This window comes from Phallusia mammillata, chromosome 4, assembly GCF_965637545.1.
Source record: "Phallusia mammillata chromosome 4, kaPhaMamm4.hap1.1, whole genome shotgun sequence".
Taxonomy (NCBI): Eukaryota; Metazoa; Chordata; class Ascidiacea; order Phlebobranchia; family Ascidiidae; genus Phallusia; species Phallusia mammillata.
In genome coordinates this window covers 3,769,277-3,794,132 of record NC_137255.1, presented here as the reverse complement: position 1 = coordinate 3,794,132, position 24,856 = coordinate 3,769,277, and the positions used below count along the sequence as shown (strand labels likewise).

Here is a 24,856-nt window from a genome sequence, read left to right as displayed (position 1 = left end):
TACGCACACCTGGGAAACAAATACTACAACAGAAAATCTAAAAGTGGTTGTTTCATTTCACAACTAGTAGGTACAAAACGAATAAAAAAAATCATTACAAATTGTCAACATGTTCTACCTCTTTCTGAAATTAGCAGAAACAAAAAAGAAAAAAAAAAAAAATGCTAAAAGATAATGAAAGAATAATATGTTTTTTTAATTGTTGACAAACATTTAATGTAATTTTAAAATTGTCATAATTATGGGGTTTTAAATGAACCAGATTAAAAGTTACTATAGTACCACTGAGTATTTTTAACTAAAAAAAAACATAGTTCAAAATACAGGTAAAACAGAAAATATCATACAATAGTAAAAACAACAGCAAAGGTCACTTACACAAGTAAAAACAATAAAAGTGTGGGATTTGATAGCTGTTATAGTACATGTTCAAAATCATTGCAAAAACACCGAAATTAATGTTATTCATTGCTAATGTTGTATATTTTAGGAAAGTGTCACTTAACTCTAAAAGTGTGGCTTTATTCCATTTTGTTAGAACTTATTTGTATGTCTTTGTGGTCATAATTTTAATGTATTTTGGTAACTAACTCTAGGCCAAAAGAGGACTTTTTATGGATTTTTTTAGCACTACAGTTGGCAAATAAATAAACTCAGCTCGGTACTCATCAAGGGAAAAATATCATGAAAAAGGGACACTAAAACAAAAAAAAACATTGCACAAATAAATTGAACCAATGTTACAAAATATCGTTTGAAGTTAATGCATATATTAGCGTAGAATCTGGTGTAATCACCAATTTAACATTAATAAAAACTTAAATCAGGTTTGCAATGAATTGAGATTAGTAATTGTTTTAAATCACATTAAAGATACTTTGATTTCGGTACGAAAAACATATACTCAAACTTAAATGTGCAACATTGGCAAAACTGACCTGTTATTTTGGAAAATTAAAAAGGTCTCGGCAAACTAAAGCATTAAAATTACAGTATTTTAAGTAAATGTACCTGACATTAAAACAAACGGTGCAAAAATTATAAGTGGAATTAACATGAAGCCAATGAAAGTGTGCTTACTCGAACCACAAAAAAGTAAAGGATGTTAGGTTATAGTAGAGCAATTTAAAGTATTAGTTGATCAATTATTGTTTATGGTCATATAGAGCAGTGGTTCCCAACCTTTTTTTGACGCGACCCAAATACTTCCCAAAATGTTGTTTTGTGATGTCCCGCGACCCATGGGCATGTATTCTTTCCATTTCGGTTGTATTTTTGTTACTGAATCAGAAAAGCTTTCGAAAATTATTACGCCAGTTTGGAAAATTTAAAAAATCAAATACTATTCAAAACATTTCCATTTAGCCCGAACTTCAGAGCTGACTCAAAGCATTATCAGCCAATTTGACGTCACAAACAGAATTAACCATTATTACGCCAAGTTGTCTTGAAATTATTTTGGGGCAACAATTTGAAACAGTTTGTTACATCATAGACAAAATAATATTACGATTATGCGCAAACAATGCCCTTCATTTGTTGAAAACAATGGGGCATTAGAGGAGAGGAGAATCCTATACATTCCTATACGGCAGGGGTCGGCAACCTTTTACATGACGCGTGCCAATTTACTGGTTATTTCCATGTGTTAATGACCTCGCATGCCAACGTTTTGCTAAATAATAGTAGTGCGTGCCAGCAGTTAAATCGTTACTTCAATACAAACATGCAAATCAGTTGGCGTGCCATGAAAAACCCTCTCGCGTGCCAACGTTGGCACGCGTGTCAGGGGTTGCCGACCACTGCTGTACGGTATACGGTAATCCTATACTGTAGAGGAGAATCCTATACATTCAACATCAAATTACACTACATTTACCAACATACTTCACAGTTTGGGAAGCGATATTAGGCCTATAGGAAGTGTGAAAGCGAAACAAGTTTAAGGGAAAGCTCGTTAGCGTTGTATTTAAAAAGTATGACCCGTCACCATACATGGCCTCAACAAGTGTACCTATGTGGCAAATTAATTGCCCAACCTTGCTGTCGAGATCACAAAAAGCACAATCAATCGTCAGTAAAAAATATATATCCAAATAGTGGCACGTTTAAGCTGATGCGCCCCTTGTCCCTGGTGTTTGTCTGCAAGACGAATAAAATCTGCTTGTAAGATAAATTTAGCTGAGTTTCACAGTTCTTGTAAGCTTATATCGCCCCCAACATTAAAAACTGTCACCATCAACCCCTCGTTGGACGAAATACCCATCGTTGAAGAACCCTGATTTAACCTTGGGAAATTAAAAAATAACGCTACTAAACGAAGTCAAAGAATAAATCCTCTTATTGTCACAAAAAACAGGCGACCGAACAGAATCTTCAGGCGACCCAACTTTGGGTCGTGACCCATAGGTTGGGAACCACTGATATAGAGTACAAAAAACATTTATGAAGTACTCTGTGTCAAGGAAAATGATATCAAAAACACAGTAAAATGGCCTTTTAGTCTTGTACAATAGATTGTTATATGGACCAGAATACACAAAAACTATTTGGGCTGCACAAAAAATGTAAACTAAAATAGATTTTAACGAGTAAACTTAGTTATTGATGACCCTTTAAGCAGTAAGGTAACAGTTTGCAACCAAAAATAATGGTATTGCATATCTAGAAAGTTTTAAAGGGGCAGTACACAGGACTCCAGGTTAGAAAAAAGGCTATGAAAATAGAAGGAACTGTGTTGTAGGAAATTGTAATCAGAAACGAAGTCTTATAGGAACTGTGTGTTCAGCATAGACAGCATCTGGCCCATTAAAGTCCTCAAAGTCGTCCTTAAAACACAAGAAAAGTGATTAAATTGTAATGTGTGTCCACAAAACTGTGAACACAAATGTATGCTATCGATTAATTTACTTAAAGGTATGGCTTATACCAGTGTTTCCCAACCTTGCAATTCGAATCATTTTCAGTCCTACCCAATACACTACATATGAGATACTGAACCATACAAAGATCATTTAAAATTGGGTCTTTTAACATCTTTACAGGTTATATTCAGTGGTGGGATTCGAATTTTTTTCCTGCTAGCCAGTTTGCTCATCTCATAAAATTTCGTGAGACGGTTCTATAGAACTGGTGCGAACCGGCTGAATCCCACCAATGGCTATATTCCCAAGGCAAAAGTGTCTATTTAAAACCAAATGTACAAAATAAAAGTAAATTCCTCCTCTAAAGGAAACCACTAGCTTGTGCCATAGGTTTTTGACTGGGTGTTAAATAAGCCTCAAGGGTGTGAAATAGAAATGCTTGGGGATCAATTTTAGTAAAAAAAACAATGTTTTTTTGATGGTACGGATTTTTTATGTCAAAAACATGGCCTAAATTTAGTCCACAAAATTAGATCAGATGTATTTTTAAATAAGATAATAGGGTGAGAACTCATGCCTCTAAACCTAGAAAGTTATTATAACAAACTTCAAAATCCAGAATTCACTAAAATAAAAAGCACACTTCTACATAAAAAATATTTTTTGCAAAATGTTTCTTAAACACAGGCTAATTTTCACATTTAAGGTTACTAAGGAATGAGGAAGTACACAGGACATTCAAAAAACGTGTGCTGATATAACAATATAAGGAAATGAATTACTCACATTCTGAGTAACAGTCAAGGGGACAAAACCTTTAATTGTATTAATATTTATTGACTTTGTTATTAATTGTTGGTGAGGGTTTATTTTTTTACCGTTTTATTTTTAAGAGGATGGATAGCTATTTAAATAATAAACAGCATGGCCAACGCAGCTTATTACTTATTGGCTTGTTGTTTTTATAATGTGGCCATTGATATGTTTTTTAAGGTTAACTTTTTAATGTGGCCCTTCATGTCACTGATCATGGCTTGAGCATTTGCCAAATGCTTAAACAATAAAGCATGTCGCGTTTTACATCTGTTTAGGCCGTTATTTTCATCATTTAAAAAAATGGTTAATTTTTATTTTTGATTTTAATTTTAAACTTAATAATTTTTCCTGAAATTTATTTAACTGCAATTAGCAGCAAAACCTAAATATCCTGATAAATAAACATTTTTTTATAACTTATCAAACAACTTTTCATGTTATGATATGTACATCAACTCTTTAACACAAAGCATCTTCAACGTACCATGGGAACTTCCTGCAATCGCCGAAAACGGAATGCATGCATAAATCGGCGTTGGTATTTGTAGACCAACACAACAATGGCTATGAATAATGCTGAGGCAACGACGCCCAGTATAACTCCTATAGCTGGCGATAGTCCTTTGCTAGGCACTGAATAAAACAATTGAACAATAAAGTACAAGTTTTAAAGCAAAGTTATTTAAGTAACACACAGTACATATTTCAAAGATTGTAATTGTATTACAGTCAAACTTCGATACTATGCCACCTTGCTATTATGCCACCCTCGCTACTATACCACTTTTGATCGTCACCAACGAAATTCAATAGAAAATATATTTACTATGCCACCCCTTACCCTTGATACTATGACACATGGGAGTACAGTATTACTGTATTAACGGTCTGGTTATGGATTGAAAAAATTGAGCCTTTTGACAATTTTCGGTTTGAGCTCATGATAAAACAGAGAAAACACGAAAAACAAATCGTTGAATAAACAAACGTGGTCATGTTAAGAGGTTTCACGCTTTGCAGCGAGTTATGTAAACGTCGTTCAGATCAGATCTTGTTTGATCTACGATCTATCCGTATTTTTGTATTAAATTATACTGTATACTGTAATAAATTATAATCGTACAACACAACGTGGCATTACAGTACATTGTCACGTCACAAGGCTATGTTTAAAAACAACCCTCGCTATTATGCCACCCTCGCTACTATGCCACTTTCTCTCTGTCCCAAAGGGTGGCATAGTATCGAAGTTTGACTGTATAACATTAACATTCCCCCTATTTTTCATTGACAAAAAAATTACATAAACATTACAATAGGAAAAAAGTGGCCCAAATAGATGTAAAAACAAAATGCTTCATTATTAAACCATTTCAGCAAATGCTCATGCCATCATTAGTGATAACATTTGAATAACAAAGCATGTCTCTTTTAACAACTACTTGGGCCGTTATTTTCCTTATTAAACTTATGAACAGATCTGTGTATAGTGATTCTACACTATTATTGTTATTAGCATTTGCCCTAAACAAATTGAAATAAAAAGCAAGTTATATTTCACTACCATTATTGCCAATATATGTCTCATAAAAAATATATGCAGTTACAAATCAAAGTTTTTCTTTACCTGGTTTGCTAATAGCAATAAATCCTGTTGAATTTGACTTGCTTGTATTACTTTTCAATGTTGTACTCTCTGTGAAACATTAATAACATTAATTATTCATCACATCATAAAAAGTCTAAAATCATTTGCATACATTTTTGCTGCAAAACAATAACCACACTTTATCTTTGTTGCTTTTATGCACAGCAATTAAACAACCAGTTGCTAGCTTAATCTAGATAATATAAGGAAAAACAATTCAACGCCTGTTAATAGCATACCACTTTATTGCATATTCAGTCTTATTGCATTTGTTATTATATGCCAGGCCCATTGAAGGCGCTGGTCTGCATAAGCCAGTGGTTCTCAACCACTGGTGGGCCATGGAAGCATTTTGATTGGGCCACAGACCAACCAAATAGAAAGCTTTATTTATAAATTTACTTTCATTTGTGTCACTACACTCAATTTTACAAGAATAATGGCTTGGGGAGGAAGTGAGAAGGAATGTAAATTAATTTAAATTAATCTATTTGCAGTATGAAGTTACTTTAAGTTTCTGCAACCCCGTATGTTTATGATGTAATAAACTACTTTAATTATAATAAGTAATTACAATAAAGCCAGATAATAGCAGCATATGCATTGTTCAGTTACGAAGTTGACCCGGTCGTAACTGAAAGTGCTTGATTAAAGAAGGGAAAGTGCTGTTTTATGATTTTTGCATCAAGTTTTTAATCTGTTTGAAATATGTTCTGCAGTTTTTGTTTTAAACCTATTTTATAGTTGTTTTCTTTCTATCATAAAAATTTACTGGGCCACAGAATTTTTGTGCAATGAAAGTGGGCCACGATAATAAAAAGGTTGAGAACCACTGGCATAAGCGCTTCAGGGCTGATCCCAGTTATGAATTTATGTTTAACTTAACTTATTGCATTGGGATCGCAAACCCATTATTTTTGGAGAAAATACCCCACCGAATCATATATCCTGATCAATCATATTAAAAGCTTGACAGATTAGATAGGGCTGTCAGTACAAACAAAAACAGGTAATCAGAATCCAAATTTACCAAGCATTTGTCCTAAATAATTGTATTTTGCACACACTGTTGACAAATGTGTTAACTTACATTCCTAACCAAAAGAAGGTAACGATTTGAAAACCATCATATTTAACCAGTTTTCCAGATAAAGTGCATTCGTTTTTTTTTTTTCTTGCCAAATCGTAGGCAACAAGCACCCCAATTAACTAATTGGCCCCATTTTTTGACAGGTTTTGTCAGTGTTATATATATATACAAACTAAACTAGAAGGGTGGCTTAGCACATATTGCCCTTGCATATACACTATAACCTATTTTAAAACATAAATATATTTCCCATGCTTATTTTGTATTGGGTCCCATATTAGCCATCGTCTTTTATAACTTTAGTCGTTTCTGCTGGCAAAAACTCATGGGTCCCCACACATGTAAAGTTGAAAATAATGCAATTCAAGAGATAACCATGAGAAAGTCGGGTGATGTAAGGTAAAACACAGTGATCGGCAATGGGCTTAAATAATAATACTATGTAGTAGGGATGTGCCAAAACTGCAAACGTTCTGTTTGGTCGAGCACCGAGCATCTCACGTTAATGCTCGGTGCTCGGCCGAGCACGCTCGGTGCATTATGACGTCACAAAAAATCCCCTTTCTACGTTTTAGCTCTTCAAGAAGGTATCTTACGTCACCAGCCGTGTATTAAGCTATACAGGCCTCAGAAGTACACGTTTTTCACCCATCTAATACATTTGAAAAATTATTTGTTTTTGTTCATAGAAACCCCTTCGAACACTAGTTACGTATGTTAGCAGGGCATGAATATGCAAATTTAATGCTCGGGTCAGTTTGTGCAACTGCTCGGCCGAGCACCGAGCATCAAAAAAGGCGATGCTCGGTACCGACTACTCGGGTTCTGGCTCGGCTCGGCGCATCCCTACTATGCAATACAAGAATACAAGCTATAAAATTAGATTCAACCCAGATATTCTTTGAAGTATGTCCTATTTAATGTTTTAAAAAACTGACCCATTTTAGGGGGCTAGTAGAGCAACTAATTGGGTTCGACACACAAACTAAAAAATATGTAAAAACCACAATGACTCAATGAATAGTACTGCAAAATTTCAGCCCAATCCGCCAATGTTTAAAATTTCGACCACTAGAGGTGTTTTGAGCAACAACCGTTAATGTTTCTGACGTCATAGGGCTGTTAACAAGCCCCTAACTGCCATGGCGCAAAAACGACCACCAAGCAACCCACCAATGAGCAACATACAACTGGTTGCCCTTGTAACACTATTGCTCCAAAGAAATCTTTCGTTTGTGGTGACCAGTAACATACAAATACGTTTTACACTTGAGGGGCTTGTGGGGTAAATGTTAGGACTACAGGGTTGAACACAACAATCGACACATATAAATGGCATACTATACAAGAAATCCAAATTTCAGCCAATTCTGACACTGTTTAAAAACTCAGCCATTTTAGGGGGTTAACGGGGTAAATAACGGGGTTATCAACAAAACAAAGTGGGATGCACATCTACATAACTATATCTACCATCTGTGTAAATTTCAGCCAAATCCATCAAACATTTGATAGAAAAACGAGTCGGACAAACTTCGGGGTAAAAACAACCATTTTAGGGGGCGAGCGGGGTAAATACTGGGGTTATCAACAAAAACAAAGTGGGATGCACATCTACATAACTACATCTACCATCTGTGTAAATTTCATCCAAATCCATCAAGGATTTGATGGAAAAACGAGTCGGACAAACTTTGGGTAGAAGAAAAAAAAAGAAAAAAAACAAAAACATTTTGAGTAAAATCAAGCACATTGAGATTTCCAGTAATTTGCTTCAATTTAATCCAAACTTTAACTGCACATATATAACACCTGAGAAAAATACCTGTAGTAATTGCTGTTGTTGCTGTGGTGGTTGTTGTTGCTGTGGTTGTAGTTTTTGTGTCTGTTGCAATGGTGATGGTTGAAGCAGTATTTGTTGCAGGCGTTGTGGAAGTTGGTAAAACCGTTGATGTGCTGACAATGGGTGGTATGGTAGTGTTGGTTTTCGCTGGCACTATAGTAGTAGTAGTCGTTGGAGCTGTACTTGGTGTCGTTGAAGTAGTGGACACTGTATTCTCTGTTGAAGTTGTAGATGCAGTTGTTGTTGTAATTGTTGTTGTTGCTGGTGGTGTTGGGATTGCTGAAGCAGATGGTGCTGCTGTAATATTCCCATTTGCGCTGTTGTTTTGAACTACTGCTATTGTTGTTTGTATGTTGTTGTCTTTGTTTGTTGTTGTTGTTGCATTTGCAGATACTAAATCAACTGTTGTTGTGATAGAAGCAGTAGTGTTCATCATAGCTCTACAAAAACAAAAATGCCAGCACTTTATTAACAAATACAAAGATAAAGCTTAACACAAATGCAAAATACTAGGTTTATTTACTGTATGTTAGTGATGACAATACAAATGATGCTTATTATTGAACAAAAAAACTTTAAAGACAGACTTGTAAACAGAAAAAATGAAAGACAACCACTTTCAACAAGAAGTAGAGAGTATGTTTGTGTTTTATTTCTGCGAATATTGTCAACAAAAGGTGCAAGCAGGGTTGCTAGACAACGAGTGACATGTTGCATTGTGTCATTTCCCCCTTGACATAACCATTAATCAGAGGAGCAGCTAACATGAAGGATTTGTCGAACATACCTGGTTGTACTGCTTGCATTCTGCGAATCACCTGGAGATACTGAAAGACAAATAACCACATGTTATCTAACAGTGTTCATAGGGTTGTAAACAAGTAATTGGTGTTTAAAGTAAATGGCATAATTTTTTCTGAGCCCAGATTTGAACTACTTTGAGCACAAAAATTTGTTATTATTAATTGTGAAATACAAATATATGCAGACAAAAAAGAACATACACTATACACGGTCTTAAATGCCAGCAAAAAAATGTGAACATTTACAGTTTGATACATCATTTCTAAGATAAGATGCTTGTACCTATGGCACATATTTGTAACACAATTACAGGGGATGCAAGAGATGCGCTAGAGAGGGATGCGATCTGAAGGAAGAACCTTGCGTCCATGAAAGCGAGGGGACACCAAGTACTGAGCGATTGATTGATTGAATTACAAGCCAGTTACATACAATTAACAATAGTGTCTAAGACAAAAATTACACTTGTTATGTTCCCAAGATTAACAAAAATTTAAACAACTTTAACCAGTACTACTGTTTTTGGCTTAACTGGGAGATCAATAGCCACAATCATACAAACTGAATAAAAATATAGTAAGCATCACACATACTTTTAAATATGAAAGCATTTGGTTCTTTTGGTAATAAAATGTTGGTTTGAAACTAACTGTAATAGTTTTGTATAAATTAGGTTATGTTTTATAACGTAATTTAAAACTAGTGTGTGTCATTTTTTCATAAGATAACACAGAACATATATGCTGCTTTTGATGTTTTGTAAAAACTAGTACTTACCACTGATTAGCAAAACAGCTATACAAGCCAGGGACACTGTTGAATAGGTCCCCATAACACCTCTCCCAAATTTGTCTGTAACAAATTATATTAAATTATAAAATCTTAAACCTAGGAGTAAAAATACCAGATATGCACTAAACATTAAGTACTTACAGTTAAGTATTGATCAATAAAAAACCCTCTTCTACTCTCTTCAATTTGAAACTGATTTTTTTGAAGAGTTTTTCCAGATAAACAGACAGAAGTTCCGATAAATTTTGGTAAGTAAGAAATGAACAGATTGTTAAGTTCTAAGTAAAAATCTGAAATACAAAAACAGGGCAAACATGGTTATTCAATTTTTCAACACATAAAAAACAGAGGTTAGTACTTGGAAAATATTTTGACTGAACAAAAACAGCATAACTGCACATATGATATTGGAAGCATTCATTTAGTTCAAAGGGTAAGGCAGTGTTTAAAAATACAATTTAGGGAGTAAAAAACACCAACAATGTCTAAATGGATTAATGCTATAACATATCAAAAGAAATTATTATATCCGGTACTTTATATGAAAAATACATCTTTACTAAACAAAGCACCAAAAAAAAACGGCATAAAAATACTGTACAAAAGTGATACAAAATGCACCTTCAGATTCTAAAAACATTACCAGTAGTTTATAATTGCATTATAAAACATGATAAAAATACTAGTTCTTCATTCATACAAAACACAGTATAAAACCAGTAATTATTTTACTGCAAAAAAGAATGAGATGCTTTCTCATTATAAGTGATTTTTTAACTGTTAGCAAGACCTCCTGGCAGTTTTTCATTTTTAACAAGTTCATGGCATTTTGGACACACATATGTGAAGCCAAATGTCAGTGGTACAGACCCAACAGTACACTTGTAAGATTTCAAGGCAGAGAACACTGAATTTGATTCACCATGCACAAGGCCATTGTTGTACTTGGTGTTTACATCTGCACTACACAAATAACATGAGACATTTTCAGGCAAGGGGATTCGCGGCAAAACAGACTTAGTGGTATCTTGCTTAATAAAATCTTTTTGGACCATATGCCATTCTGGTTTATACTTTGGCAAGCAACTTATACACATAAAAGTAATAGAATCCGCTATCACTTTGGCTCCAGGTACTGGTCTTTGTTCTAATACAGTTGGATAGAATGGCATTCCTGCACGCATTTGTTCATAACTTGCTTTACAATGTACTGGGCATATGGGGCAATTTTGGTCCTCAGTTTCGCCGCATGAGTAACAGACAAATTGAGCTGAAGTCTGGTCTTCGCTTGCAGTTTCACTAGCTTTTCGTTTTGCTGGCCGTTCAGTTGATGTTTGGGGTATATGCTCAGTAACCTTCTTAGCAGTTTTTTTATCGATCGATGTCTCTTCCTCGCTTTCATAATCATCGCGCTCATCGAAATTGTCCCTCGAATGCTCGTTAAGAATTTCCTCCAATTCAATCTAAAACAATGAGTCATTAACAATAGTTATTTGTCTACTTAGTTTTAATAACAAGTCTTCCGTGTGAAACTAGTAGCGAAAAAGCTTTAGAAGTTTAAGTAGTAATAGCAAGATTAACTTGAAAAATGTCACAAATATCAACTAATACATTCATTTTGACACAAATTCCTTAGTTTTTAACACAAATCTTCCGTTTGAAACTAGTAGCAAAAAAGCTTTAGAAGTTTAAGTAGCAATAACAAGAATGACTTGAAAAATGTCACAAATATCAACTAAAACATTTCATATTGACACAAATTCTCTTAGTTTTTAACGCAAGTGATCAGCAAAAATCACAACTAACTTCAAAATAAAAAAATGGCAAAAACTTAAGTACTGTGGTATAACAAAATTTAGATCTAATTTTAAAAACCAAAAGCAATGTCTGGATTGAAAACTGAATTACTGTAACGTTTGAAAATTACTTAAATTAAAAAAGGCTTACCTGGGATACTGGCTGTCGTATTTCGCATCCACTGGGACGTTTTAACCAATACAAACGTTTACTTATAGGCGTTCTTGTTCTTTCGAACGATTCCCATTGTTGTGACAGAAAAGCGTTACATACAAAACACGACACCACCGACCAATCTTCACGCATTGGTTCTGCGCCCGGTGCAGGGTCGTGGTATTCCAGAAACGGAAAAAATGGGGCATCGGCGTGGGTTCTAGAACTTCTTGAATACAGAAGCACCATGTTGTCTTCGTAAGCTGTGTTCCCGCACACAAAACACACTGTCATTGCGCGGTGAGAATAACTCGGCTGTCTGAACATGTTCACTTGATGTTACGACTGACTGTAAGGGATTTTTGAAACAAAAAATACGTATTATTGTTTGATTAAAAACAGTCAGCGTCATGAGACTCGCCTACCTGAGGCTTTTTTCGTTTTTCGTGTGATTTTGGTTTTCTGTTACGAATACAGTGCTTCGCAAAATAAAAATGTGTGAATACATACATATTTTTTAAAACAGTAAGGGGTTCAAACATAAGTTTAAAATAAACTAATAAACGGTACATTTTATTTAAAAATCAACTAATGAAACAAAGTGTTTTACTTCCTGTACTTTGTACAAAGTTGGTAAGTTTAAGGTTTAAAAGGCTATACATTTTTGTACAAACAAAACTTGCGTAATTCAACTCATTAATTCTTGCTTTGTTTTGCATAAATTGAAAACCAATAAAATAAACAATCGTTAAAATGTAGATATGTAGCGTTTTAATTGCCTTTGGTATTTGCTTGTTACATAAAACCAAACATTTATACGTCAACAAATTTTAAACGCCCTAGCAATCCGAAGTATCGAAATAGGTGTTTTCCCTGTTACTTTTCGCGCAAGCAGTTCGTTTTTAATTTGTGAAGTACATTACAATTATGACACTGTTCAATATCAAAAACCTTGCTACCAATGCAAAATTTGATCAACCTATTGTCATTAAAAGCTGTAAAGAAACTCAAAAATGGAAAATTAGCAATCTAACCCCCAAAAAGTTAGCTGAAAAACTGGGTAATCAGCTTGTTAATTTCAGAATCGGAACAATAAAAAAAGATGGTAATTACAGCATTGACATTTGACGTACAACAACTTTCTTTGAATTATTGAAATGTTGCTGTGTGCATTACTTTTGTTATAGACATTCAATGGGAAAATGAATGCCAATACATCAAAGCATCAATGTCAGAGTTTCTTGATTGGAATGATTCAAAATTCACCAGTGAGCCATTTTCCAAACTTGACAGGTCAGAAAACTGGGCATATGCTGACTACATATACATTAAAGACCTGTTTAAAAATGTACCTGACTTTAAATTTACTGATGAAATTGATTGGACATTACTTGGTTTTGACCCTGATGAGGGACTAGATGCTGCAATATGGGTTGGCACAAAATCATCACACACAGCTTGTCATTATGATTCCTACGGCTTTAATCTTGTTTATCAGGTATGCCCTATTTGTTTATTGATTGTTTGTAATGAATCTTGTCACAGTGTAGATAAATAAATCTCATAATTTGATAAAGTGTAAATATTTTTCCAAAAGATATTGCAAAACCATGAAAAACACAACCAATACTATTTACTGTAAACTTCAAACTTTAAAACTAGAACCTCCCAGCTCGTTGCTTGGTGGATGAAGACTATAATGAACCTTATGCTTATTGAGTTTTTCACGGTTTTGCAAAATCTTTCAGAAAAATAAGAGAAAATAATTTTGAAAAATCCGTATTTATAACTTTAACAACTGCTAAACCAAAATCTAAATGATACAGAGATGAAAAATTTATTTCATGAATCTCAACAGTATTTGTTTTAGGTTTTTGGAAGAAAGAGATGGATTTTGTTCCCACCATCAGACAGTGAAAACGTTTACCCAACGAGATTGCCTTACGAAGAATCTAGTGTTTTTAGCCAAGTCAATATGCTAAATCCTGATGTGAACAAACACAAAAGGTATGTGGGAAACTCATCAAAGTTCAATGTTGTCAGTTTATTTTACTTGAAATATTGCAAAAGTAATTTAAAGCATTAAATATTTAGTTATCTTTTACTTGCTTTGTAAAGGTGAACATGTAAATTTAATTAACACGGTAGGGAATGGTTGATTAAGGATTTATAAGTATTAATGTATAAACCCTTGTGATACAGGTTTTCCAGAGCTCACCCATATATTGTAACACTGGAGCCTGGAGATTTACTTTTTGTTCCCCATCACTGGTGGCATTTTGTGGAAAATCTTGAACTGAGCATAAGCATTAATGCCTGGTTTCCATTGGTAAGTGATGTGACATATTACAAAAGATAACACCAAATAAAGCTTCCTATATTGTAGTTCCCAATATTGTGCACATCATAAAAAGTATTGTTTTGTTATGCTGACTACCGAAGTTTATTTTTCTTATGGCCCAGTGAGATCATAAAGAAATAATTCTGGCCATACTAGCCTATGCAGCTAGTGTCTTGTTAGCTGCTGCACTGATGAGACCTAACAGGTCAAAAATAGCAGATACTGCCTGTTAGTTACGTGTACAAGAAAAACCTTTAATCTTTGGACAGGAACAAGACTATCATTGTCGTCTACACGAAGCTGTCACTCAACTACTTATCCAAACAGTCACCCAGAGCGACCCATCTCTTTCCCAATGGCTAATATCAAAACACCAAACTCCTACCTTCAATGAAGGCCTGTCTATAGTAGAACAAGCGCTCACAACGTCAGAGGACTTCTCCATTGTTGAGAAAACTGACCGCAAAACAGCTAAGTCATCGGAAACCCCTAAAAAGTGCTTGTGTAACATTGCTCAGCGTTCGGCTATTCTAAACACCGAGAATTGCTATATTCCCGCCAGTTACTGCATAGAGCATTTGGCATCAGTGTTCGAACATTGGACGCATGTTAAATCCTGGAACCAAAACGCTTTGAAAGAGGCTCGACAAAAACGCTGCAGATTGGATAGGCCTCAATTGACTTCCAACGATTTTGCGAGATGTTTAACGGCACCAAGTGTCGTTGAATGTATTGTAAGTGAATTATATCGTCAGTTTGAATGACCTGCATTTGTTTTTCGTGCATTGCTTTATTTTCTTTTATGAATCGTTACATATTATCGCCGAGGTTAGAGCATCCGAAAAGTGTTCACAAGGTTTTGGGTTCGATCCCCGGCTCATACAACGTGCGCTTGCCTGAGCGAATAAAATTTTAGGCATTGCTCCAGCCCACAGAATCCTGTCGATTTGGAGTAATTTAAAGTCAAAACCTACATCAAATCTTAAAATGTATCCAATCAACTATAATAGGCAGCTTGACGACATAGTAATAGTGAGTATTTATGTATGCGGCTTCCTGACCACCACTGAAGCGTATGCGAGGTTGTTTAATCTCATATGTCACCAGGAACAAAAGACAAAATACACAAAAATTATTCAAAGGCAAAACACAAAAAAGGTGGAGAAAAATTTCGGCTTTAGTTGAATTTTTCGACTTTTTCATGCAAAATAGCCATAAGTCTGGCGGAAAAAATAAAAGTCCAAACGTAAAACTTACGCAATAATCGATGGTTAAAAATCAAGCCAAAATTCCAAATAAAACAATGAACGGACTGAAAATGGCATTCAAGATACAATAAATGAGCAAAAGTAACCTTTGTTGCACCTGAATGGAACTTGTGGGTATTGTAAGCTAAATCATAGCGTCTATAGTCGGAAGCACTGGTATGTGAACAATATATAGTGTGTAATATTGAGGTTAAATATATTTTGATTGATGAGCGCATCTTGTTTTGTGCAATTCACAATTATAATGGAACAGTTGATCGTTTTTAGGGTGCAGTGCATGTATATAGGAGACGCTAACATTTGGCAAATTATAGTCATCACTAGCTGTTACGATGTTACTTATGTATGACGTAACAATCAATAAAGGGGCGTGTGTGCGACGTTTTTAGATGAAAAGGAAATATGCGCGATAACGGAAATAGCATGTGACAAATTTCGCCATACATTTCATTTAAAAATTTCATAAAAGGTCAAAACGTCATGAAGTAACAACACGCAACGCAAAAAAGCTTCATAAAGCAACGTTAGGCCGCAAACAGTGGTAAATATTGGGCGATGGGGTCAGAAATTGAGCAAAAAAACACACACAAAAATGCATGGTGCCTCATGCTAAAGTACGAATACAACATTACAAGAAAAATACATTGCGAGAATGACGTCACTACTGTATTAATGACGTCACTGAAGTATTGGGTCGTAACACTCGGTAAGTTTATACTTCAGAAAACAATGGTAAAATGCTACTATGTGAATAGATCAAAAATTATTAAAAGCTGAAAATTAGAGACAATATTATATGAAGGGCAACAAAACCCCCAATTCATGTACTAACGGCTTTAAAGGAACATGGCTGTACTTCATAATGGCAAGGAGGTAGCCTATGATACACAATGGCAATGTGGTGTACTTTCATTACAGACATATTCACTTGACAAGTTTTTGAACTATAGCGGGAAAATGTATTGACGAAGTGTAAAAATTAGTGGGAGGGATTTGATTCGAGGCCGGAATCGACGGGATTCGAACCCACAACAAAATATTTGAGATATTTTACGGCAAAACGTATTTCAAAGCAAATAAATATCAATGTACTATAGTCGAGTATATGCAATAGCGAGTGTGGGTTTAAAAGCAAATGTAGGATATGCTGACACGCACCAATCGCTACGTCACATCTATGACGTCATCAAAGGACAGAAAACTACGTCACAGAGCGCAAAATGTAAATGACGAACGAGGTTTAATTCGGAAATAAAACAACACTATAAACTTCTTTGTAAAGGCGATGGTAATATTTTGATCAATGGATAAGGTAGCTGGAAAAAAACACTATGATGTTTGTGACTACTTCTACTCACTACTGTGTATTGATTTGGATAAATGGCGAAGTGCAAAATGCTACGGGGTTAATCTCAAAGGGCATAGCGACAAAGTAAAACGCGGTTCAACGCACACAGTAACGTGAGTCAAGAGTTGTTGGGCAATATTAGGTCAAACGGATTGCAAATGCCTTAGGTACAACTTAACTTGTGTTTGATCAAGCCTCGCGGATCTCAGTAAAATTAACGATGCAACATATAACATACGAGCCCATGTAGCATACACTACACTAGTCAATACGGCCATTGTCAGCAGTTGCAGTGACCAGATCTTATATGCAAGCTTTTATAGGCAGTTAATAGGAACACTGTGTTAATTAATGATGGGCTACAGTTTTTGATTCAGTATGCGATAAAACAGAATGCGCAATTAACTGGATTTAAAATGATCGGAATTGTTTGTACTTTCTCAATCTTTTACGTTACATGACGATAAATTATTCTGTTGTTTTGTCATTCCAAATTGGAGTAGTAGTGAAAAAGATAATAGGTTAACAAAATTATGTTCGAGAAAGTAAGCAGAGGGGCAAAATATGGCAGTTAGGCAATTTAGCAACGGGTTAAAAATGATTGTAGACTTTGAAAACAGGTCAAAAACGCTTATTTAAAAAAAAAACTATTTTTAACTCGTGTAAGTTGTGAAGGTGATTCGGCAAGGTCAGCATTTATTGCCTTTTATGATTTTTTGAAAATGTAATTCGATGATAGGGTAAATATGATTGCACGTTTTTTGCGACTACTAATCTAAAAACACTGGGTTTCTTCTTAAACTACTGCGTTTTCTGATCCAAATTTCTTGTAAGCTAAAAAAAAAAAACTAACGCATTGTAATGCCAGGCAAGCATACTGAAATCTTTGCAAGATTTTTATGCAGCGTTAAGTGTCATAAAAACTGGGTGTATTGCAAACCACCGTGTATGCGTGGGGTAGGGCAAGAGCTTTAAGCATTGATTGAAATTTGGCAAGTAAAGCAGCAAAAACAAATGAGGACAAAACTGGTTAATTTCATACCGGTTCATCACATATTCTAAAAAAATCATTTGATCGCATATTTTAGTGAAATGAAATAAAAAAAATTACAAAGTGGATATGCAATTAACCAAATTCGTCTGTTTAGTCTTGAACTCTGATAGAAGTTGACAAACAAATTGTTAACAGTATTTCCGACTAAATTCAACTATTTTAGGCTAAATGTTTTTAAATAATTCTGTTGCTATTTTCGGCAGTGCAACAGGCAAAAGTTAAAATTCTGTTTATAAAGTAACATTAAAAATGGAAAAGTGACTAAAAACTGGAGAGTTTATCCCTATACGCGTTATTCCTATGCAAAATCGGAACTCTGTAGGAATAAATCTTCATACTGGAGAAAACGAAATTCTGAGTATATGGTGCGGGCGGCAGATCAACAATATTACACAGTAACAACACACGGAATTCGGAACCATATTTTACGGAACGACTCCGCTTTTTACGCCAGATTCCCACCATCTTGATAAACGTCCACAAGCGGACATAAATCAACATACCTTGATGATATTTGCTTTCCCTTTGTTCCATAAAATGGATTTTTTCATCCGAAGGGAATCTAAACCGAAGTAAACCGTTCCACAACGTTGTCTTCCTCATTTTCCGGACTTTCCATTCCTCCTAAACTTTTCGCGTAACTACTTCCCTCGAAAGTGTCGTGATTTTGCGAAGGTGACTCGTTCATCGTGGGAAGTGTCTGTACGTTAAGCTGCACATACTCTTGTTGAGGGACCAAAGAACGGGCACGAAGAAAACGCATTATCGCTTCATCCGTAAACTGATCCGCGGAATCCGCATTTGGGTCTTCCTGCGTGGAAACATCAGTTGTGGTTTGTTCCCCGTATCCGTCATCTGGGAAGTTCGTATATGAAGGCTCTTCTGTAATCCTCCTCTTGTGATAAGGACACATGTCTTGGACTCCAGGGAGTTGAGTTTCTTTTACAGGCGAGGAGGTTGCGTTGATGAGCCGGATGTGCTCTTCCGGATTTTCCACCAGCGGAGGAGGCGGGTGAATGCGGTCGGTGACTTTTCGACAGAGACACTTTACTGGCTCCGGTGGGATCACACCAAGATGGTTCGTAGCTAAATCGGACACAAAGTCGCTATCCCTGGAGGAGCGCATAACGTTGTCCTCCGAAGAAGACAAGGACTTTGCTTGGGAAGATCCACTTCCACCATCCAAGGAGAGCGATGCAGAGGAACAAGAGATCCTCTTTTTGGGAGAGAGCGATGTTTTCTTCGGGGAAGAGGCCATCTTCATCATTTCAACGATGCTGTCTGACAAAGCTCTCCCTTGCGAGGTCTCAGTGTAATCCTTATGGCTGACGTACATTACTGAATGACGGCCCATAAACGACACTTTAGATTTTTCTGTTGGAATAATAGTGTGGTGAACAAAGGGAAGTATTTTTGGTGACCAACCAAACAACAAAGTGGCTGTTATTTTCTGTTATTATTATACTGTTATTTTTTCTAGTCAGTTTGTTAAATTCATTTCCACTAAGGCGGTTGTCACTCCCGGGACTCGAACCCCCAACCTATTGCGTACAAACAGTTGCAGCTATCCGCTGGAACATCTAAATATTGGGTAACTGTGCATTCTTAATTTGTCTGGCTACAAACGCAGGCCCTCTAAATACACTGAAGACTACGGTGAGCAACATTGGAAGTGCACGCTGTGCAACAAAATATGCGGAGTACAGATTTTTACGTGTTTTGGTACATGCACGGAGAATCAGAGTGAGCAACATTAGATGTACACACTGTATTAAACACACCAGTTTATTCGCAGCATAGCTTTTCGTGTGTCTGTACATGTACACAAGCTTCCTGAGTACACTGGGGATCACTTTGAGCAACATTAGATGTGCAGTTTATGTGCAACAAAGATTTTTTGTGCGCTGAGAATGTGCAAGCCTACAGATGATTTTAGTTTTACGTCAATTTCTCTGTGCCCCTATTGTACAGTTGAAAAGAACTCTATTAAATTTAAACCAGTTACCTTGTATGTGGAGATACAAGTCATCAATATGATCCATCAGTTTAAAGGTAAGTGTGCAGTTTTTCAAGACTCTGCTCGCATCACATGAGTTCACGTCTGAGTAGGGCAGGAGCGCAGTGATAAACTTACGACGGTTTCGCAGTTTTGGCTCGATATATCTACGACAATAAGACAAAAGTTTAAGGAGTGAAAACAGGTGTTTTGTACTTTTTTGGTGCTGTTTTGAGTACACATAACCTAGCAACAGGTTGAAGAGTTTAAGCTAAACACTTGTTGCCTTTTGTTCTTTTGGAAAAGGCCAGTATAACCATGTCGTGGAAAGTACAGCAAAAATTTACGTGACGACTTGCATGCTGCGGTTAGACAGTAGAGGTTAAAAATCGGTTGCTATGGCGCCCGCGGCATCACGTGCCCTAAAGTGACGTCATAAACGCAAAACGAATTTGAACCTAAACAAATAAGTGTAAAGAACAACAACGACGTGATTCAGGCATGAATGAGAATGAGCGTAACTTGGCTATTCCGCACCATAAGCTGCTTGGTTAGCAAATAAACGCAAATTTAATCTGGTATCGTTGAGGTCTTGTGAAGTTTGTTTAATCAAGGTCGTGTCCCTTCGATCAAAACCACAAACTTAAGATTTGGTTTTCAAAAGATTACAAAATGGTAAAAGTTGAAAAAAGGTAAAAATGGTGAAAGTGGACAAATGGTAAAAGTGGTAAAAGTTCAAAAAATGGTAAAAGTAGTAAAAGTGGAAGAAATGGTAAAGTAGTAAAATGGTAAAAGTGATAAAATGGTAAAAATAGTGAAACAGTAAAATGGTTCATTGAATGCTTAGTTATTAATAGTTTTCTTATTCGAATAGAAAAGTCAGATAAAGCCTGATTAATATCAAATGAATAGGTCATGTTGTGAAAACTTGTCGCCTTAAACATTGTATTGTACGAATAACGTAGTAGGAAAGGAATTCAATTTGAAAACAATTGTAACAGTAAACACTTCTTCCTATTTCAAAAATAATTCGGAACAAACACAACAAAATAAAACTCGTATTTTTTTCAATATGGGAGCATTGAGCCATTTTGAATGATAAGTAAGCTGCAAACAATGTACACCAGTGATTCTCAAACTGTGTGCCGCGGCACACTAGTGTACCGTGAGAGATTTCCAAGTGTGCCGCGAAATATTTCGTATTTTAAAGTGTAAACATTCCCTCGTGTTTTCACGACGAAATACTGGTGTGCATAACAAAGTTTCACAGCATATTTTTCATATTATCGTTATTGGCAATGAAAAGCATCCTTACCCACCACAACAAAGCTGAAAGTTAGCATTCTTAGAACAACGTTTGTTATATGTTTACCTGCGAAGTGTGCCGCGAAAAGAAATTTTAGTTTTTTAATGCTGCACTGATAATACCATATTGGTTGAAACAATGTGCACTGTCTGCAGCTTAAAAATCGTTTTGTGTCAAACAACAAAAAACAACACTACAAATTTGTTTCTCAATTTAATTAGCAAAGGCGGACCCAGACAGGTAATGTTATGATCAAAATACGATAAAAAATGAAAAAGCCTAAAGCTAAAGGACAAAAAACAGATAAGGATCCAGTTATGGAACACTAATGCAGCTTGCAAACCCAGCGTGTGACAAGATATAACATATTTTCACGTTTTAGTTTATTTGTTTATTTGTGAATCAGTTAAAGGGAGAATTTTCTTTACCTTATCACCAAGCAAAATTGCATCTTGGTGTTTAAACTTTTGTTTTGATTTTTGTATGGGTTTGTTCATAGGTTATATCACATACACAATCAAGCAGATTGGAAAAGGTGGATTAGTGCGGAGTGATTCACGTGATTTGTTTTTTGTTTGTTGTTTACACAACTTTTCACCCAAGTAACTATAAGCTCAAGCTGACTTATGAATCAGTATGAAAAATCAAGTCACAAATAAAGTTTAATCCAGCGCGATCGTTTTAAATACAACAGAATATAACATAAAAATAAGGGGTCAGAATTTTTTTGTTGTTGTTGGGTAGATTAAAATCAAAAGAACAATGTTCTATATTCAATGCAGGAAAATTTAACTCATTAATAACTTAAATTAAACATACTTAAAAAAAAAACTTGGATTAAACATACTAAATTATAACTTACTCAAACCTAACCTACTTGAAGAAAACAAAACTTAAATATACTCAAAAACGGCTAAGTTAAAAATACCTAAGCATAACTTACTTACAAATGCTTAAACAGCAATGACTTAACTAGAGATTACTTAGCTTAAACATACTCCAAAACTAATTAAATTAACACACTTTGGCAAATCTTAAGTTAAAGTTTATTAATTATTACTAACTTCGATATGCTTACACATAACTTACCCAAAGGTAATGTAACTTTTAAGTTAAACGTACAAAAGCAACATATGCTGAAATATAACATAACTTAATTTAAAGGTAACTTAACTTAAAGAAACCCAAGCAAAACTTACGTAAATATGCCCAAATATAACTTATGTAAAGGTAACATTACTTGAACCTACCCAGAAATATCTTAAGTTAAACACTTAAACATCACTTACCTAAATATGCTGAAATATAACATAGTTACAAGGTAATTTAAACTTACCCAAAAAAACTAAAAGATATCTAAGCGTAACTTCAATATGTTTAAACAGAGCTTACTTCAAAAATAAATTCGCTTAATCATACTCAAAACTAACTTAACCTTAAGATACTCAGGCATAACTTACTTTAAAAGGCAACTTATCTCAAACATACCCAAAAATAAATAAGTCAAACATACTTAAACACGACCTACTTAAACATGTAGTTGAAATCACCAAGCAAAGGTTGGAAATTTCCATCTTCAGGTTCTTCATCACAATCAAAGTGAGGAGAGATGAAAATAACAAACTCTGCACGTTCAAAGGCTTCATGGACCCACTTGGACATTGCAGTGGACATCTGAGTTTGCTCAAACATGTCCAAGATTACGTCTAGGCCACAAACTGACCGCAGGAATGAAGCCAAGTGCCTGGAAATACATATTTTTGTGAAATTTTGAGGTAAGGTTTGTCAGTGTGTTTAAAACTTTAAAAGTCTCAAGTGAAAGTGACATTTCATTTAAAGTGCTCTAAAACTTACAAAAAAACTATTATTTTGGATTCATACATAATGTAAAGATGAAAAATAAAAGTTGAACTGGTATCGTAAACTTCAAATTTTGCCACAAAAATGTTAAAAATTGAACAAAAATGTATTTTTCTTAAGTGTCTGACACAGGTTTTAACAAATCCTGGGCAATTTATTCCTAAAGTCTAAAAGACCAAACATTAATTTAACTCACCTAATCACACAAGCATGTTTCTCAGCCAGCTCGTTAGATCTGGTGTCAGCCTGCCAGACGAGCAACACTGTTCGGGACCTCATCACTACTTCGCTGGTTGTTTGGGAGTCAAGCCACTTTGCCAATCCCACAGGAACGTAATATCTGACATGCGGACAGTAACCTGCGAAAAATAAGGTCAAAAACTTTAGATTCTTGTTCCCAGTTTGCTAAAAAACACTTTTGATGTATTATAATTATCGCTAGACTAAAACTAACTGAAAAACGGTAAACAAATTTAATATTAAAGCTTTTCATAAGTTCTGTTTAAATTGTTGGACAGGGTAAAAACAAAATCATCTAGTTTTATTCCAAATCACTTAACAATGACTGATTTTTATCAAATAAACATGTGTTATTTGGTATGTTAGATCTCAAAACTAGTGATTAAATACATGCTTCTTTGATTTCTGGATTTGAACAGACGACTCAGACATAGTGTGCAATAAGATGAAATAAATATTATCAAGTTTGTTTTTCTAATTGTGACAAAAGTAGAAACTTTTGGGATAGTAATCTCATCACAGTTTGTTTAAAATCGTGAAACAAAACTGTCAAAATTTAGTCTAGTTTAAACATGTTTTCAAAATTTCAATTCATATTTGAGAAGCAAATTTGATAATACCCTTGACATGCTCCAATGTTAAAAACCAACAGGTAAGGCAATAGGGTTATAAATTTAAATAAAACACATGGCAAAATTACATAAATATCTACCATGTTTCACATCAAAAAAGAGTAAAGTTTGTTGACCTCACCTTCTTTCCAGAAATACAAGAAAAGAACAACTATGATGACAATCAGCACGATAACAACAACACTGGAAACGACTGGAGCAAGGTGGTGGGCTTCTACAACAACAAAAAAACAACAACAATAAACATCACTGGTTTCATTAATTGTGCAATTTAAGTCAACATTCTCAAATCAAAATAAAAAACAACGACTGAATGATAGCAGCATGTTCCCCTTGTTGAATAATATTTATATAAATTATAGAATAACCCAGTTCATAAAAATGGTACATAAGATCGTAGGGGTTTGAAATTAGGTCAAGGGTCTTCAAACTCCGGTTTGTAACAAAATAATTATCGGAACGCGCAAACAACATCATAAAGCGGACTAAACACAACTACTATGACTCCTTAGAGAAACCCTTATCGCGATTAACAATGTTTCACAATATAATTTGGCTACATTCCTAATACGTTCATTTTATACCAATGTATTGTAAGATGAGATCACTATCATTTGTTGAAAAAAAAAAAAACTAACACATTCTGGGGTACTTGCATAAAAACGTTTACCCACATTAAAGACTAAGGGCCTAAACCTGAGGAGTTCCAGCAAGATGCAGCATAACTGGACTGTATAAATGTAGTTAACTCTAAAGCCAGTGGACTGGTTAAACTTTGTACAAAAGTGTACATGATACCAGCGCTTTGTTACTGTGAACTGGTAGTAGAAATTTATTCCAGTGATCTTTGGCATAGCATTTGTTTATATAATGTGGATACAATAGATGGGGTTTTAGGTTCCAAAATCCTTCTGGTGGCATCAGCAAGCAGCCACGCATACATTATTAGACATAGGAAGCATATTTACATTAAGATTTGCGCAACACTCCATCCAACACACCAT

At 35.1% G+C, this 24,856-nt stretch overlaps 3 protein-coding genes and 1 pseudogene across 4 annotated transcripts in view; 1 reads left to right on the top strand and 3 right to left on the bottom strand.

Annotated features, from left to right (window-relative positions):
- Positions 1 to 36: 36 nt before the first annotated feature.
- On the bottom strand, positions 37 to 10,144 carry LOC145222179 (uncharacterized). Its single transcript, XM_080088229.1, has 7 exons — positions 9,999 to 10,144; positions 9,843 to 9,917; positions 9,049 to 9,088; positions 8,244 to 8,701; positions 5,308 to 5,376; positions 4,165 to 4,313; positions 37 to 2,828 (listed from the first exon to the last, which is right to left on the bottom strand). The coding sequence occupies exons 2-7, from the start codon at positions 9,895 to 9,897 to the stop codon at positions 2,754 to 2,756; spliced, it is 846 nt and encodes a 281-aa protein (XP_079944355.1). The 5' UTR covers positions 9,898 to 9,917; positions 9,999 to 10,144; the 3' UTR covers positions 37 to 2,753.
- Positions 10,145 to 10,146: 2 nt separating this feature from the next.
- On the bottom strand, positions 10,147 to 12,248 carry LOC145222178 (uncharacterized). The gene is made up of 2 exons (XM_080088228.1): positions 11,805 to 12,248; positions 10,147 to 11,320 (listed from the first exon to the last, which is right to left on the bottom strand). The coding sequence occupies exons 1-2, from the start codon at positions 12,132 to 12,134 to the stop codon at positions 10,631 to 10,633; spliced, it is 1,020 nt and encodes a 339-aa protein (XP_079944354.1). The 5' UTR covers positions 12,135 to 12,248; the 3' UTR covers positions 10,147 to 10,630.
- Positions 12,249 to 12,673: 425 nt separating this feature from the next.
- LOC145222177 (HSPB1-associated protein 1-like) lies at positions 12,674 to 15,085 on the top strand. The gene is made up of 5 exons (XM_080088227.1): positions 12,674 to 12,912; positions 12,995 to 13,305; positions 13,678 to 13,814; positions 14,010 to 14,136; positions 14,418 to 15,085. Exons 1-5 carry the CDS (start codon positions 12,735 to 12,737, stop codon positions 14,910 to 14,912), a joined length of 1,248 nt encoding a protein of 415 aa, XP_079944353.1. The 5' UTR covers positions 12,674 to 12,734; the 3' UTR covers positions 14,913 to 15,085.
- A 134-nt stretch (positions 15,086 to 15,219) lies between these two features.
- The window catches only part of LOC145222170 (uncharacterized), a 28,789-nt pseudogene continuing 19,152 nt past the window's right edge, over positions 15,220 to 24,856 (bottom strand). The window contains exons 12-16 of the transcript XR_013859301.1: positions 23,974 to 24,066; positions 23,177 to 23,339; positions 22,649 to 22,864; positions 19,824 to 19,981; positions 15,220 to 19,192 (exon numbers count right to left, since the gene is read on the bottom strand). The product of XR_013859301.1 is annotated as an uncharacterized LOC145222170 (transcript). The remainder of the gene's footprint in view (positions 19,193 to 19,823; positions 19,982 to 22,648; positions 22,865 to 23,176; positions 23,340 to 23,973; positions 24,067 to 24,856) is intronic.

Bases quoted from the DNA above. Each gene is read 5' to 3' on its own strand.
- LOC145222179 (XM_080088229.1), bottom strand. From the start codon at position 9,897: ATGGGGACCTATTCAACAGTGTCCCTGGCTTGTATAGCTGTTTTGCTA. The intron at 5,377-8,243 runs GTATTTTTCTCA...AATGTTTCACAG, and splicing joins AACAACAGCAATTACTACAG to AGAGTACAACATTGAAAAGT. The intron at 2,829-4,164 runs GTACGTTGAAGA...TTGTGTTTTAAG, and splicing joins GATTGCAGGAAGTTCCCATG to GACGACTTTGAGGACTTTAA.
- LOC145222178 (XM_080088228.1), bottom strand. From the start codon at position 12,134: ATGTTCAGACAGCCGAGTTATTCTCACCGCGCAATGACAGTGTGTTTT. The intron at 11,321-11,804 runs GTAAGCCTTTTT...TCATTGTTTTAG, and splicing joins TACGACAGCCAGTATCCCAG to ATTGAATTGGAGGAAATTCT.
- LOC145222177 (XM_080088227.1), top strand. From the start codon at position 12,735: ATGACACTGTTCAATATCAAAAACCTTGCTACCAATGCAAAATTTGAT. The intron at 12,913-12,994 runs GTAATTACAGCA...CTTTTGTTATAG, and splicing joins CGGAACAATAAAAAAAGATG to ACATTCAATGGGAAAATGAA. The intron at 13,815-14,009 runs GTATGTGGGAAA...CTTGTGATACAG, and splicing joins GATGTGAACAAACACAAAAG to GTTTTCCAGAGCTCACCCAT.